At 34.9% G+C, this 17,214-nt stretch overlaps 3 protein-coding genes across 7 annotated transcripts; all 3 read right to left on the minus strand.

The window, feature by feature from the left end:
• Positions 1-1,741: 1,741 nt before the first annotated feature.
• On the minus strand, positions 1,742-3,232 carry LOC142608778 (putative F-box/kelch-repeat protein At1g15680). Its single transcript, XM_075780459.1, has one exon. It carries the CDS (start codon positions 3,230-3,232, stop codon positions 1,742-1,744), a length of 1,491 nt encoding a protein of 496 aa, XP_075636574.1.
• A 2,162-nt stretch (positions 3,233-5,394) lies between these two features.
• Positions 5,395-8,557, minus strand: LOC142610462 (reticulon-like protein B12). Of its 5 annotated transcripts, XM_075782271.1 has the most exons (6): positions 8,375-8,448; positions 8,180-8,278; positions 7,902-8,053; positions 7,386-7,566; positions 5,962-6,173; positions 5,395-5,847 (listed from the first exon to the last, which is right to left on the minus strand). In XM_075782271.1, the coding sequence occupies exons 3-6, from the start codon at positions 7,966-7,968 to the stop codon at positions 5,678-5,680; spliced, it is 630 nt and encodes a 209-aa protein (XP_075638386.1). In that variant the 5' UTR covers positions 7,969-8,053; positions 8,180-8,278; positions 8,375-8,448; the 3' UTR covers positions 5,395-5,677. The 5 variants fall into 5 exon arrangements, with proteins under 5 accessions (XP_075638386.1, XP_075638383.1, XP_075638385.1 ...); XM_075782268.1 differs by lacking the exon at positions 8,180-8,278 and having other exon boundaries at positions 7,898-8,053; positions 8,375-8,557; XM_075782270.1 differs by lacking the exon at positions 8,180-8,278 and having other exon boundaries at positions 8,375-8,512.
• Positions 8,558-8,898: 341 nt separating this feature from the next.
• On the minus strand, positions 8,899-15,553 carry LOC142610461 (ataxin-3 homolog). The gene is made up of 2 exons (XM_075782267.1): positions 15,010-15,553; positions 8,899-10,014 (listed from the first exon to the last, which is right to left on the minus strand). Exons 1-2 carry the CDS (start codon positions 15,316-15,318, stop codon positions 9,286-9,288), a joined length of 1,038 nt encoding a protein of 345 aa, XP_075638382.1. The 5' UTR covers positions 15,319-15,553; the 3' UTR covers positions 8,899-9,285.
• Positions 15,554-17,214: the final 1,661 nt, after the last annotated feature.

Here is a 17,214-nt window from a genome sequence, read left to right on the forward strand (position 1 = left end):
TTAAAATACTACTTCAATTGAAACTCGAAACTATCCTTAATGTTGTGTTCTTAGCCTTTTTTTTTTTTTTTTTTTTTATACCTAAAAGATTATATTAGCTGAGCCTCATCAACTTCAAATTTAATTGATTAGTCTTAGAAAATATGACAAAGATTACTATAGATGTCATTGTGATAAGTCTTTGGGGTCTTTTTGTGGCCGTGGCATACAACTTGTTCTGACAACGTAGGTTTTTTAAGGTAGTCGAATACGATACCCTCAACGAGTTATCTAAAAAGTCTTTGCCCCTAATTACTTAATAGACTAGCACATAATTTTACCATTTGAACTTCCTTTTGTTTAACTTCGAGAGCATACCCATCAATATTGTCCTTCCATGTGTCCTTGTTGACATTAATGGGTATATTCCCCGTAGTCCATTCTTTTTACCTCTCCTCAATAAATAAAGTTTGGCTTTATATACCGACCGAAAAAAAAATAAAGGAAAAGTAAAAAAAGAGCACCATTACGTGCATGCATTGGGATTTGGGGTGCCATTAAATTAATTTGAAAGAGTTCTAGAAGAGATTTTGTCTATATAATTGCATTAAGACCTTTAGTTTTTCTAAAGTGGGATTTCCCGACATACACACATGAGAGGATTTGAGCACATTTAATTTATTTAACAAATAATTTAAGATAATTAGTTAATTAATTTAATATATGCTATATAAATTAAGACGTGTTAAATGAATTACATGTACTTAAATCCTAAATAATTTATCATAATTTCAATTAACAAACTAACAACTAAAGGGATTACAATAACTATGAGAAGATTACAAGACATATGACATAAGTTGGGATTCTTATCATTTTCCTCCCCTTCAAAACATCTTTTATCCATAAGGTGTTGTTGTAATTGTCATCTTCATCAATAGAAAATTTTCAATTGACCAATACTTTAGTGACATTTTGATCACCATATTCATGCAGTTCTCTTTGACAAGTGGTTCCGTGTGCCTGAAGAGTTCCTTCTTTGTAGATCTTCAACATTTGCTCAAATTCTTGAGCCTTTCAATGGTTCTTCAATCTTCAAGATTTCATTGGTTCATGGGTGATGGTAATTTGAAGAACTCCCAATTCTAACTTGAAAATTAGGTTAACAAAACATTTTCTCAACATTATGGGTCAAACCTAAAGACAATTATTGTATAAGATGTTTCTCAAAATATGCTCATGTACTCTCCTCAACAACTTGGCTTGTAGCATGCATGTAGCAAATTTCACTCGATCCTCTCTTTCTTCTCTATTATCATTTCAGTTTTTCTCACTTTATTACCCTCATTTCAACTTTCTCAATTCCCACTTTATTTTTTGTCTATCCCAAATTTAATTGTAATGTTTCATGTATTTGCATGGTGATATTGATATATTAAAATATCTATTTATTAAATTTTTTTCATACAAATTTTTTTTTTTTGGGTAGAAAAAATTCTTATAACTAGAGGACCATTCATAGCCTACAACATAGGTCTTAATTACCACATGGTAAAGAGCAAACGAAAGTGTAACTTCATAAGTGAAAGCATAGCACCAGAAATCCAAGACATCCACATTGATAAGCAAAACTCAGAATTACAATAAATTATCTTTCAATCAATGGAATAAAAACGTCGAATGCAAAGTAAGATTACTGTAGTGCAAAATGCATGAGAAAATAGCAGTTGTGTAAAGAGAAATAATAAAAGCTGTTACAACCTCAGTCGCTAACAATCTTTAGAGCATTAAATTGCAATGGAAGTGGAGGAACTGGTGTTGGCCACAATGGTTGCGGAAGTAAGAGTGCAGAAGAAGATAATCTTCCCCATCGTGAACTATTTAGTTTGCGCTCCATTGTCAATTTCCTTGTCCGCATGTTAATGTTGCACATGACTTTATAATTGCGGAATTTAAAGAAGACAATTTCACCATCGTCTGGGTGAAAAGCTAGGAACTCCACCATTGAATAGCGGAAATTCTCTGCTAACCCAACAATCCTATAAAGGTTATTAGGATGTTCAAAAACCATGTTTTTGTAGCAAACTTCGTGCTTCTTGCACCATGTACCTGCATTATTGTAATCCTCGAGTTCCCAAACATAAAAGCTGGAAGTATGGTTGAATTGGGCCCGAGGATTGTGCAATATACGAAGGCGCCCTTGAAACACTCCAAAGGAGAAATTATCTGGGACTCCGAAGGAGAATTCATCTTGAGGTGAAAAGTGTATGGGTAAATCGATATAATGGCATCGTTTTGCATCGTTGAATGGATCGAACACCACAAAGCCTTTGATCATTCCATTTACTTCTGTATCCACCCAATGCAGCATCCCATTACAAGCAACAACAACACCAGCACACTCGAATTTTCTCTTGAAAGGATTCAATCCCCGCGGCGACGAAACAACAGACTTGCACCATTTACCAATCTCAGAAGAAAAAACCTCCATATGTAACTGAGTAGTATTGGGTTCATTGGGAGAATGAATGAGTACCACCTTATATCTGTAATGCGCATTTTCGTAGGCTTCGCAAATAAAGCCAACCTTATCGGTTCTGAGAGAGTGTGAAGTACTGCAGCGAGGGAGCTTGAACCATTGTTTGGTAGACGGATTGCAGATATAGTACTCGCAAAAGCCTACCTTCTTCCTAGCCGATGTAACTTTGTTGTGTACTAGCAATAAGTCGTTGAATGAAGCCATGCCAAAATCATTCTTATATAATCTTCCTCTTTTGAAACAAGGAAGAAAGTTGAGAATGTTATTTCCATATTTTTCATTAGAGCACAACTCAGAGCTATTGAATGGAAGAACCTTGACTTCATCCTTAGGTGGACCCGTATAATCCCATACCGTATACTTTAACAAAAGATTAAAGGGCTCTGAGTCTGAGTGGCGGCGGCGGCGGAGAATGAAGCCGCGAGCAAAGGAAGGATTGGAAATAAGTGAATACCAGCGCTTTGAAACGGATTTGCATAGGTGAGCAGTTCGGCAAGGGAGTCGATAAAGGATCTCGAACAAAATAGCATCAGGGATCTTGTTGAGGAATTCATAGGACGGTTCTGGTTCAGGTTCATCAGGATGTTTTCGTCTTCTTTTGCGACATGGAGACTGAATTGGACCCTCTTCTGGGTTTTCTTTTCTCATTTTGCGACGTTTTCTTATTTTGCGACGTGGAACCAAAGAAACTTCTGTGCTTGACTCTAATGCCATGGCAATAGCAATAGCAATAGCAATAGCAGAAGCAGAGAAATTTGTTAGGGTTTTGCTTTGTTAGGGTTTTGCTTTGTAAATTTATACTGTCTTGTAGGTTTAGGTCTCCGTTGATGTTGCTTGCTGGCTAAGGCGGCGTCATCCTCACCGTTCATAGGGTTATTCACGGATTTGACTTTTCTTTATTTTATTTTTTATTGAATAACGAGTTTTTAACTTTTATCTCATCACTCTCCTAATCTATAGATGCTATTTTTGTTTCAAATTTTTATACGGTTCTCAAACCCTTTAATGAATTTATAATTCAATGGAAATTTTTATTGAATACAAATACTAAATAAAAAATAAATAAAAAAATAGTGTAAGGTATTATTAGTATAGAAAAAATTTTCATGATATCTGATGTATAATTCTTTCTCCATAAAAGTTTCAATTAATTTAAAATACTACTTCAATTGAAACTCGAAATTATCCCTAGTGTTGTGTCGTTAGCTTCTTCTTTTTTTTTTTACCTAAAAAATTATATTAGAAGGGCCTCATCAACTTCAAATTTACTTGATTATTCTTAGAAAATATGACAAGGATTGCTATAGATGTCATTATGATAAGTGTTTGGGGTCTTTTTGTGGCCGAAACATGCATCTTGTTATGATAGGTTAGCAGCTAGACGTAGGTTCTTTAGGGTAGTCGAGTGATACTCATGCCAATGGGTTACCTGTTGGCTGCTATTATTGAATTTTTGTTGTCGGCAAAAACATAATATAATGAGTGTAAAATAATGAAATAATGAGAAAATTAATTTTCTCATATTATGTAAATAATTTAAGCTATGAGGCATATAAAATTGAGGTAAAGAAATATGTTCAGCAAGGTAAAGCCATATATAGCATATTAAACAAACATATTCATCTATGACCAAGTTGATATATAAATACATACACACACATATATATATATATATATATATATCATCAAATTCATGCCAATAAATGTCCTAGGCAATATCATATGAAGATGTGTATAAACGTATGAGAGCATTAGCGCCAATGTGCTAAAAAAAGCCTATTTATATTATGCAATTATCTACTATTGAAACTTTTTTTTTATAAAATGAAGATATACATTTATACTAAACACAATCCTGACATAACCTTAATTAATATTAATACTTATTGGATAAGTAGCGGATTGTGTTTAATAATGTAAAATAGATAAATGCCATATAAGTATGCTGTTTTGTAATCTCTTAATTGAATTTAAATTCAGTTCTAAATTATCTATAATTTTCTCACACTTATCCAATTCATTTTGAGGCTTCTATAGATAAGTAAGAAAGATCAGTCATCAATACTATCCTTTCATGTGTCATATAATATAAGTATGGTGTTCTAAATTAGCACATGACTTTATCATTTGGACTTTCTTTTTGTTTGACTAGTGGAGCATACCCATCGATACTATCCTATGTGTTGATGTTGATGACTATATTCCCAATAGTCCATTCTTTTTGCCTCTCTTCAATAAAGTTTGGCCTTATATACCGACCAAAAAAAAAATCACCATTACGTGCATTGGAATTTGAAATGCTATTAAATTAATTTGAGAGAGTTCCAAAGAAATTTTGTCTTCCACTGTAGCTGAGATCTAAACATAAATATACTTATTTAATTAACTTTCTCCCTTGCTGGTGGTGTAGATTTGATGGAGAGAGAAAAAAATTGAAGAAAAAGATGGAAAAGAAGAGAGCGATGAGTTATTTATATTATTGGACGTGATACTTTATATTATTTTAATGAGTTATATGTAAATATAAAAATTAGAATGTTGTATAAGTTTAATATGTAAATATAAAAATTGAACTGTTGTATAAGTTGTAAAATAAGTTAGTAAAATAGATAAAATAGATTTTAATAAGGTAAAATATATACTTTTTTGTATCTCATAGTATTCCTAGAGTGCTATCTCCCAACATACACACATGGGATGGGAGGGGTGCTGTTAACGGCAACAGGTACTTGACTGGAAAACATATTTAATAAGTGCAGGTGAAGTCCATATTTGCATTGCACCATCCCATGGGAACATAAACAACCAGAAGTGATTCATGGGTGAAGTTAATTTGAAGATATACCAAATCCCAATTCCCTAACTTGGAAATTATGTTAACAAAACATTTTCTCAACTTTTCATTTCATGGGTCAAACCTAAAGGCAATTCTTGTATAAGATGTTTCTCAAGATAAGATTACATAAACTTGTATCACTTTTAATTTAACAAATCATTTTCTCAGCGTTTTTTGGAAAGCTCTTGCATGAAAATAAATACGCAAGGGAAGAAATCAATTTGAAAAAAAGAAAAGAAGAGAAGATTTACAATCTCCCACACCCCTTCACACCCTCATCACTCCCATGACCTCGAAAAAAAAAAAAAAAAAAGTAATAAAGATCAGCTCAGTTTTTTCTTCTCCAAAATCCATTTTTGGACTCTACTAACATACTCCTTATTTAATTTCACATACAATTGATGTAAATTCTTGTAGGCCAATATGACATATTTATCTATATGATCTTCAAAACTTTCATATAGTGCTGGAACTGTAAGAATGACAACAAGACCTGCAATGAAGAAAACCACAGGATTGACTTAGTTTTTGAAATTATGTTTCTCGCTATCTGAGGATAGGTAATATGTCAAAATTTATTTTTAATCAGACAACTGTTACAACTTACTGGTGTATCCCAAGGTAAGGAAATCAGTCAAGCCACCAACAAAAGAAATCAGCCATAGATATGCAGCTACTTTGAAGAACAACCTTGAATCCTTACCCAGAGCAATATCCTGGGAAACTGAGAGTAAGGTGTTGACACGCAGGCGGATGAAAGTTGCCACTTCGTTTACCATTTCTTCTGATAGATGCAATTCTGGAAGAGGTGGAGCAGGTCTGCTCCAAAGAAAGATGAACAATTGAGAGACGAGTTTTTAACAAATATACATGTAATCAACATGAAAAGCAATGTGTGCTTATATATTCTTTAGTTTATTGCAGATGACAGAACAAGCAAATGAAGCAACAATAATTTAAATTAGGAAGCAACTAATTTATTCTCTAGTGTATAAAGCAAAATGGTCTACAATCCAACTTATTGTAAGTAAGAAGATTAGGAAGCAACAATGGCACTAAAACTTGCAAGAATATATGAGAAAAAATCAGTTCATCAACAAAAGAACCACATCTGCTATAGCCAAGTTATCAATTATACCAACATCTTGTACATGGACCTTAAATTTTTTTATGCTTAGAAACCCCTTTTCATATCAGGTAACTCTTGCCACCTTATCAACATACAATAAAGAAAATGGGTGGAACTACACTCAACAGAGGCAATTTATAATTACAAGGAAGCACCAAGACTTGTCGTCCCCTGCCATCTAGTCTGACAAATTAGAACGCTGTCACCTCAAGCTCAAGAGTAGCCATAGCTCAAAAGTGCACCTGTTAGATCATCCTATAGGTTCAATTTTGAGAAACTTATTATTGAAAAGCTTGCTATTTTCTTAACAAAGGGTTCAGTTCGTTAGTAAGATGGATCAAATACTATTTCCCAAGACAATACTTGCGTTCATCTCTTTCACGAATGGTAAGCAAATTAGGTACTGATAGGCACAAGGAACCCATCTATGATGTCTGATGCATAAATATCATTCTAAGTATTTAACCCAGGAAAAAGCTGATTCAAAGTTATAAGACATCTTTCAAATGAAAACAGGGCTGGATCACTAGTGAAACTTATAAGAGACATGATAAACCATCAATAGCTCAAAATGTATACTCCCAGAGAAACTTATAATTTTTGTGCATAAAATGTGATCTCTAAACAAATTAATCAAGTAAGGAAACCAACATATGTAACAGGAAGGAGTTGTGGAAACAGAACGAAAATATTAGTAACTTTTTTAACAATAGAGGAAGCACCAAGTAACTAAAATAAGGATCAAATCATAAAACCAGTCACTCAATCTGTATTGTATAGGCCACTAAGTCCACAACTAATTACCTCAAAAAGCTTACTTTCTATATACTTCAGAGTTGAAAAAAAACTAAAACAAATATGATCAAAACTAAAATTTAGAAAGCACAAATCTTTGTACATACCTATTGAGAATCGCTGCGGATTTCGCCCAAGAAAAGAGAATAGCAATGAGAAGTAGGAAAACACTTGAGACAAGAGACAACAGAGTATAGCCAGATCTCTCAAAGACCAGCCAAACAGCTAGAGTTACTAACAATATTCCCACTGTAAGATTCTTCCTCCTCCACAGGATCACATCTGCAACTGTTTTAACCAATGCTAAACATGAATATCTTTAACCCAAATCCAGTTAAATCAGATCAAAATTGTGACTTTGGTTCATATTTTTCCTAACAACCTGTATTCTCAGAAGCTTCATAACATCAGGGATCAATGCAAAAAAAAAAAAAAAAAAGTCCACTCACATTCATATACTTAAAAGTCTACTAAATTAAATGCTGAAAACCCAAATAAAACTCCCAATTGAAGAATGAATTCAAACACAAAATTCCAAGATTGGATCCAATAATAAAATTATATAAATATATATAAACAAAAAAGAAAAGCACATGATCAAAAAGTGAGAGAGACTCACATACCGAAACCTCCACCAAGAATCTCATGGACAGTTCTTTGCCTGTCAAACAATCGATCCGATGAACCCATCTGGAAAAAACTGATACTTGAATCCAATTTGAGATCTTATAAGAACCCAAATAAAAAAACAGGCCGTTTTGGACTTTAAGATAATCTGCAGGTAAAAGCAAAGCAATAGGTCCTCTTAGCCTTTTATCCAATCCTGCCTTTTACTATACACATTAAGAGTACTATGAGTATAGCATTTGTAAACTGTTTGAAAGAAAGATGTGGTTGGTGCCTTGGGGGTCTCAGTTTCCAGCCTAAAAGCGTCACTCATGCCACTCATTACTTTTTCTAGCTTTTTCTTTCCTTAGCTAGCTCCTCTTTTGTTTTCTTCCTAAATATGTATTATAAATATTGAATATAAGGAGTACTTATTTGTTAATCAAATTTCTAGAGCATTCAAAAATCAAAATAATTGAAAATTAATTACCAGCAGAGAGAGAGAGAGTTGAAGATAAAGTCATTCTCCACCATGAGTGACTGACTGCCCAACTGCTGTGCATGTTGTTGGTCTGTTTGTTTTGTTCAATTCTTTTTAGGCTCCTATCTCTTCAAAGGAGTGAACTTTCGAGGGCATTCCTGTCATTTAAGGAGGGTGCCTTGGTCCACTAGAGTAAGAACACAGAATCATCTGGGGCATTCTAGGATTTTGAAGGATATTTTTGGGCATTTACCTATCAATGTAACAGTTATTGGCGGTAAATACGTCTCTCTTTTAATAATAATGGAATAAAGTAAGTGCCTAAAACCATAGTACTTTTAATAATCTCCATTTTTGTTTTTTTGCTTTTGACAACTCAAGATTTAGGAAACAACGAAAGAGGCAAAAACAGCTTGAACCTTTCAATCTCCATACGAGCTCCATCAATGAAAGTCATTAAGAAGTGAGGAAAAAAGAAGAACGACCACAAAACACATCATAACAGGTAGTGGGGAAAAACAATATAGCTAAAATCTAGAAAGAAGCAAAAATCATCCAATGGCCAAGATGAGGTTTTCTTATGTTTTTACAATTTCAATTTAAAGCTAAAGTATAACCAAGCTTTTATCAAAAAAAATACAAAGAAGGTATAACCAAAATGTATATACCAACAAGTCTATGGACACATGTTTTCTCATAGCTACTGAAGACAAGTTGCTAATAGTAGACATTAAAGTGGTGTGAATAGTGAGCTCATATGAAAATTAATAGCAACTTGACATCTCAACAAGCTGTGAAAAAGATCCTGCAAAAAATTGTCTATAGCAGCACCCGTGTACTTGAGTTGTTGCACCATCAAACCGGACGTGGATTATTGTCCTCAACAACTGAACATAGATTCTAAAAAATAGTATTTCTTCTTATTGAATCTTTTCTTTACTGTGCTGGTTTTCATTTTGAGGGGTTAGGGTTTCAGCACTGGCAGCGGCTGGGGTTTCAGCATTGGCAGCAGCTGGGGTTTCAGCAGTAGCAGTGGCTGGGGCTTCAACGCTGGCAGTGGCTGGGGCTTCAACTTTGGCAGTGGCTGGGGTTTCAACACTGGCAGTGGCTGGGGTTTCAACACTGGCAGTGGCTGGGAAAGAATCCATCAGGCTGGCAGCTATTGCAGCCTTCAAGTCCGCATCTTCCACTTCAGAAATCATTTCTGCTTCCCCAGACAAAGCAGATGTTTCAGAATGATGTTGAGTCCGATTGATTCTCTGAGGAGGAGCCTGTGTTGAGTTGCAGGATTTAGTTATTCTCTCAGCATCTTCAGGCGATAGCCACTGGCCGTAACCATTTGAAGCTTCAGAGGATGAGATGGGACATTCCTTAGGAAAGTTTCCCCTCACCAGGAAAATGCTCCAGCCAAAGGTTTTAAGAGAGTCAAGATAGGCTGAAAGGTAAAATTTGGAAAGGTGCTGGGGGGCTGCATAGAGACTGTCAAAGTTATACCATTCCCCATTCACTTTCCTGATACAGAACCAATGGTCTTGCAAGTGACAGATAAATGCATTTTCCAGCTCAGGGTCAACTTGGGCATGCTCCGCAATTGGAGAATCAAGGGGTATGACTTGCAAATCCCATACCTCTAAAGCCTTTTGTAGCACCTGCAAGAAAGACTTTCTAATTAGTCACATCATAAAAATGTTAAATATTAGCTATCAAGCTACAATGACGGTGAAAAAATAATGCAGGAGTATAATATTTGCCCAGCCAAACTAAAACTAAATAATAATAAAATACAAATCATCACTGCCTAAGACTAATTGGATCATAAATTATTTCCCAACTCGGTGTAAAAGAGAACACCAATCCCTCAAACTAAACAAACTGATTAAAATGTGAAAATTACCAAGCCTCAATGCAAGCAAGAGAAAAATATCCTATAAGAAGTATCTAATGTCAAAGAAACAGGATAATAGTCTGCAATACAACAGATCAAAACATGTTTCAATTGATGCAAAAAAAATTCTACTAGCAATCTGACTATCCTATGGGTTTTCACATAATAAAGGGCAGGTGAATTACCTCTACCGTCACTTCAGATTGATTCCTAAAGGCCTTTATGAGGATTCCAAAATAAGACCGAGTAAGTTTTTTGTGCATGTACATCTTCCTAGATTTGAATAGAATGAAGGAAAAGAATATATGTAGCCAACCCTCATTAGCCTATTGAGGATCCATCATTGACCCCAAAATGTTAGGACTAAGCCTTTGGTTGCTGTTGTACATCTTCCTAGATCTCTTTCTTTATTCAAGAAGGAAAAAACCATATCCAGCAGCCAGGGTTTCCCAGTGGAATTTCACATGAATAAAGAGAATAAATTACATCTCCCTATCACTTCAGACATATTTCTTAAGCCTTTCCAAGGATTTCAAACAACAATCAAAGTATTAGTCTCAAGATACTGGGGTCGGATGCATTAATAAGGGTGTGTGTGACTGAGAGTATTCATCTCTTTACTAAAAATTGTGGTTTCTAGTGAAGAACAGAGCCTATATGGAATTTTAGTACTACATGATTTATTTCTACATGATTTACATATAAAATGACCGCAGAAGTGGGCTTGTTCTCACTGATTGAATTTCCCATACATCACAAGGGCAATGATGCCAGTGGGGAATGCCATGCTGTAATGCAAAACAAGTTTTGATGATGAGGATAATAATTAGAGTTTAAAACAGTTAGAAACACTGCATGGTCACCATGGGACTGGTTAGGATGGAATACTAGAATGGTTGGCACATCAAATCAGTACTACACAATTTCAACTATAATCTGGTTACTATGTATGTGGAGTTACTGACCACATTTGAAATTTAATAAAATATTGATAACCACTTTTGGGAAAAAGCAACAACTTAAAGCAATGGAAACCGACAAAACTTTGAAAAGTTTTGAACCTTTGGGCAACAAGGGTGGTGTTAGCAACAGGATTGCTAGTTGGTTTCAAGTCTATCACATGTACACAGTCCCCCTCCCCCCCCCCCCCCCCTTTTTCTCTCTCTCCTCAAAGAAGATAGCATACAGAATATCAAAATTGAATATTTAGATAGCAGAGACTTCATTTTTTTTGCAGAATGTTGAACAAGGTAAATGACTGAAGATGTCAGTATAGAACCTAAGTAGATCCAAGAAATGAGCCAAATTCAGCGAAGGAACCCAAGCCAGGATCAAGTTAGACCAAACTCAGACAAGAGCTAAAGGCATAGGCTGAGTTTCTCCTAACTCAACAATATTCGACTGCCCCCACTCTTTCCCTTTTTTCACCAATATATATTAGGTGGGTGACCCTTGGAGTCACTCTTTCTGTCCTCTGTTGTCTCCTCAAGACAAACTTATAAAAGTTTAGACCCTTGCCCCTTCCCTATGTTGGACATAAGGATCCCCATCAACCAAAATGTATGGATATCCAAAAGTGAGGATCAGGATATTTATGAACTAAACTAGTTCCCAATGAAACTGAAAAATTTGCCTGCAGAATTTCAGTCTTCTTGTTAAACACTTTAGCTTCATCTTGCTAATACATATCAGTGATACCATTTAGCACGTTAAGGGATGATACTAATTTCTTAACAATCTGTTATCCTACTTATTTATGAGATACTTTTATAATGGTTTTGAAAAACGAAGTCAGCCAAAAAGCTAACATAATCTATCTCCCTTCTTGTTTGCAGTCCTCAGCACCACTAACAAACATAACTGTCTCATTCTATTATAAGCAAAGATATAATCAAGATATATACCATAACCCTAGTTATCTGGACAATAAAAAACACAATCCAGCATTTAACTGAATCCAAATGTACAACCTAATATTGGACAATAGAGATTATAGAGGTTAGACATGAGCAGTTCTATTGGAATCCTTTGTTCCTTCGTGCTGTGTAGGATTGAGAAGTAGAGAACATGACACAATTATTGGAGGATCTTTACAAAAGTAAGATCCGGTATGGGGAGGCAGACAGACTGGTGTGGGTCCCCTCACAACAAACGGGTTTCCATGTAAAGCTAATACACAAAGGAGGAGGAGGGAGTGAACTATACTTTCCTCGGGAAAGTATATGGAAAACTCATGTGCCCAGAGGGTAGCTTTCTTTTTTTTGATAAGTAATAAAGAAATTTCATAAAAACGCACAGCCTAGTACATAGGAAATGTACAAAAAGGCAAAACATCAAGAAACCATATTACAACGATCTAACAACATAGGGAGCGGTGCTTTATGTGTAAAAGTTATGGGGAGGATGTGAATCACTCATTCCTACATTGTGTGGTGGCCTAAGAATTGTGGTCTATAATTCTATGCTTATTTGGTTTCTCTTCAGTGATGCTGTTTTCAGTGCTAGAGTTGTTAGTGCGCTGGCAGGAGTGATGGGGTGTTAGGTCAACTTGCAATTTTACTATACACACACACACACATTGAAGTTATTTAACAAAAAATCATTGCAGGTGGGCTAAACTAATAGACTCATAGAAAGAAAAATTTTGATGACGATTAAAACAAGTTTGATAATGGAGAAGCAGCTCCGTCTGCATAGTATTTCCTAGTAACTAAATAATATGATACATAACCCACTTCAAGTTTTTTTTTTTTTCCCCTTTAGAGAATAACAGATAGGAAAACTCAACATGATTACATGAGGCATAACAATAATATACAATGATGCTAAAAGGGCAGTGAGACATTCCTCAAAAGGTCTGACTCACAACTTGATTAGGTCAAGCCATGCCTCTTCAGGGTGGACTAATTTCAGCCACATATTTGAGACCTAAAATTTAACAATGAAGCTGAGCTCATGTAATACCCGACATTCTAGTAACTGAATCATATGATACGTAACCCACTTCAAGTTTTTTTTTTCTTTTTTTTTTTAGAATATTACAGATAGGGAAACAGGAAACTCAACATGATTACATGAGACATAACAATAACATACAATGATGCTAAAAGCAAAAGGGCAGTGAGACATTCTTCAAAAGGTCTGACTCACAACTTGATCATGCTAAGCCATGCCGCTTCAGGGTGGACTAATTTCAGGCCCATATTTTGAGGCCCAAAAGTTAACAATCAACCTGAGCTCATGTAATACCCAACATGCTGTCTAGGGAATTCCTAAGACTAATTTGATGGCTAAAGGTGTCCGAACAGAACCTATGGCTTTGCATATAATGAGCGATCCTGCTACATACAAGAATATGCTACAACTGAATTTACTAAAAACGACCTCAGGGTAGTTCTAGTCAATGTCACCCAACTTGCGCCCCCCCCCCCCCCCCCCCCCCCCCATCTGATTTTGTTGGAGTCATATAACTCTAAGGTTTACAGGACCATTGTGTAAACCAACAAAAAAAGAACTGGTCAATACATATTTTCCAGCCCCATAACTCTTTGCCTAGAACATACACTGCAATAATGCTTCAGTCCCGACTACCAATGTCATATAACACAAAAGGTTAAAGCAAGGCATTTTGCGTCCCACAAGCCAAAGCACAAAAATAATGAAATTCAAATCCCTTCAGTTTTTAAAATGTTAAAAATACTATAGAGACGAAGATGGAGAAATTTTTGGAAATTTCAATAACTGAAAATCACATAGACGCCATCATTACACTTCCAATTATATCACTACTCTCTTTAGCTGCATATTAAAATTTGCACATATATCTATATGGAAAGTAGATAAGTAGATTGTAGGAGATTTATCCAACTTGATTTGGAGGAAAAAAATTTCCTAATAAAAGAAGGCCATCTCTTGTGATTTCTATTACCTATTAATCATCAGGCCAATCATAAAAGGTTTTTAACATGCCAATGGAGAGCAACATCCAGTCAAGGCTATATTCATCACCCACAAAATTATGGGTAGCTAAATTGTGCCATTCAATGTCTATAATTCTAAAGAGAAACTAATTAACCAGACCATGATGAGCAAAAGTACAGTTACAACTGCAAATATTATAACTAAACATTAAGCCTATCAAAAACAAATATTTTTGGCAGCCATATGTAAGTGACATAACCCATGAATCTTGGCCAAAAACAATCACAGTGTAAATTAGTTCCTACAACAACAACGAAAACCACCAATAAGCTAATCAAGATTGACCAAATGTAATCTTTTCCACCCGTCTGTTTTATCCAAGACCTTTTTCTAAAGGGTAAAATTACTAGATAAGCTGCACCAACCGGGAATCAAACCCACCTGGGTCTGCACTGTGGCTCTACCCTAACTAAAATCAAACTCTTGATCACCTCCTTAATTGACACTCACCCCTATTGGTATCTTTTAATTATAAATTATGGACTTGAGTGGCATCAAATGATTCACTAAATGCCAAAGATTGAGTCTTTTCTCATAGCAATCACCATGAATAATGAACACCACTAAACATTAATAAATATATTCAAAAATAGAATATTCACCCTTTTGTTCTTTAACAACAATTTCACCTGTTTCTTTCTTTCTTCCCCTCTAAGCCATTTTTTCTAAAACTGAAAAACACATATATAGCAAAGATATCTTCTTCTTACTTTTTCAAGAGGAGCCAAACAGGGAATATAAAAAGTGATATTGGCAAGGAGAACCAAAACCATTGTACCTGGATACTGAAATCACCATCCAAGGAGACGTTGTGGGACTCGACGGAGAGGAAGTCTCCGGAGGCGACACCACCTCCACCGCCGCCGCCGCCGCCTCCTGCTGCTCCTCCTCCTCCTCCACCTCCACCTCCTTCGAGCTCGAGCATCATCATCTGGCGCTCCTTGCGATCAAGATCGGAAGCGAGCGCGGCCAAATCGAATTCGGAGAAGAAAGGTCCCTGAAGCACCGTGTTGACGCAATGCACGGCGCACAGCTTCGACTCTTGTACCTCGTGGTACAACATCCCTCCATTGCTCGCTCCCTCCATTCTCTCTAAAATTGAAGAAATCGAAAAAAACAAAACCCTAGAATCTGAAAAAATTAGCTCTCTCCGTGTGTGTGTGTGTGTGTGTGAAAGTGTATGTTTTTGGTAGAAAGAAAAGAAGAGGAGAAGAGAAAGAGAAGAATCTAAAAGAAGATGAAGGAAGGAAGGAAAGAGAGGAAAGGGAAGAATATCGGTTAGTTTTGTCTTGACTCGGACGTTGAGTCACCACGTGCAAACTACTGTCTGCCATGTATCCTTATATATTTATACCCCATTATTCATTCACCATTTAAACGACGTGCCGTCCGTCTCCCTGAAAATATCGTTAGGAAAAGCCGAGAATCTCATCACTCAACTGGGTGATACTATCTCGCGTTTCTAACAGAGATATTCAAAGTCAAATATCCATTCTCAAGGTGTTATGAAATAGGAGTGTGTTCTAACTTGAGGGGGATGTTTTTGAAATTTAGGATTGTAAAATGATCTAAGTTGAATTTAATGTCCATTTGAAACAGCTTATTTAGCTGAAATTGAAAAAATAATTACTAAAATTGTAGAAAAAATGTAAAAAAATAAACTAAATAGTACAGTAGGACCCATAAATAGTATCAAAAAGTACAATAAGACTCATGAATAGTAACCAAAATAAGCTAAAAAATTTAGCTCATCCCAGACACACAATTAATATTAAGAGTTTAAGATTATTATTTCAAAAATGAGCCGAGTCCTAGTTGATTCTTTTTGTTTTTTGGTCTAATAAGTTTGAAGTTGTTCTCAAGTAACTTAATTAAACCATTCTTTTCTCATATATAGTGAACTTCACGATTTGATGTTTTACCCCTCCACAAATTTATACTAATAATTCATAACTAAATTATTATTGGAGTTGTTTTGTTTTAGTTAATTAGATAGGGTGATTTTCATTTATAAGCTTGTAAAAATTAGGTTTACCAACCTTGTATTATTGAAAATTATATATAACTTTTACCATGAAATGAACTATTTATATACGGTAATTGATAAATTACAAATAATTATTTGATATCTTATAAGTTAATTTATAAACTTACATAAACCAATATCAAATTTATGTAAGTATATTTCTATACATGTATGTGAAAATATAATATTATTCTATATACTTTTTTTGTTAGACTTAAGTTAAATCTAGTCTCATACACTCTTGACCTTGTTCACACAACACATATCTGTTTTGAGTTTGTGGCTTGTTTAATAGTTGAGCCTAAGTTTAGGCTTGAACTTGTCTTGATTGTAAAATAAATGAACATAAATAAGTTTCTTCCTGACTCAAAGTTTAATCAATGATTTCTACATAAACAAAAGTATTAAATTGAAATTTTGGGTCAATGAACAAATGTTTTAAATTAAAATAATTTTGGATTTAGAACAGGTATTCTCAACCCAATTTTGTCTTTTCTTATTCTTAAGTAATTGCATTAAAATAGACCAAAATGATGCACTGATTAAGTGACAATAAGTGCTAAATTTCAGCTTTTAAATATTGTATAGAATATAATAACAAAATAAAACAACCCATTGTAATTTCATGGGAATGAGATACCCAAAACAAATTAAAGATTTAAATCCAAATTTAAAATTTTAAAATTTAGAACTACATAAAACAGTTTAGAAGACTCCAATTTCCATGGAAGGCTTGAATTAATAAATCTAGCACCCTTCAATTATTTAATCATGTAATGTGAGTCATGTGCCACATTACTGGTTTTAGTACCGTATAATATACTAGTGAGACAAAACACAAATCGATTACACCAACATAAACATAAATTTGAAGACAGAGCCATTAGCAAGTTTTTAATAGTACGCCAAGATTTTGGAAGACAAACACTCAAGGGTCATGGCACACAACTCAACCCA

This window comes from Castanea sativa, chromosome 9 (assembly GCF_040712315.1).
Source record: "Castanea sativa cultivar Marrone di Chiusa Pesio chromosome 9, ASM4071231v1".
NCBI lineage: Eukaryota > Viridiplantae > Streptophyta > Magnoliopsida > Fagales > Fagaceae > Castanea > Castanea sativa.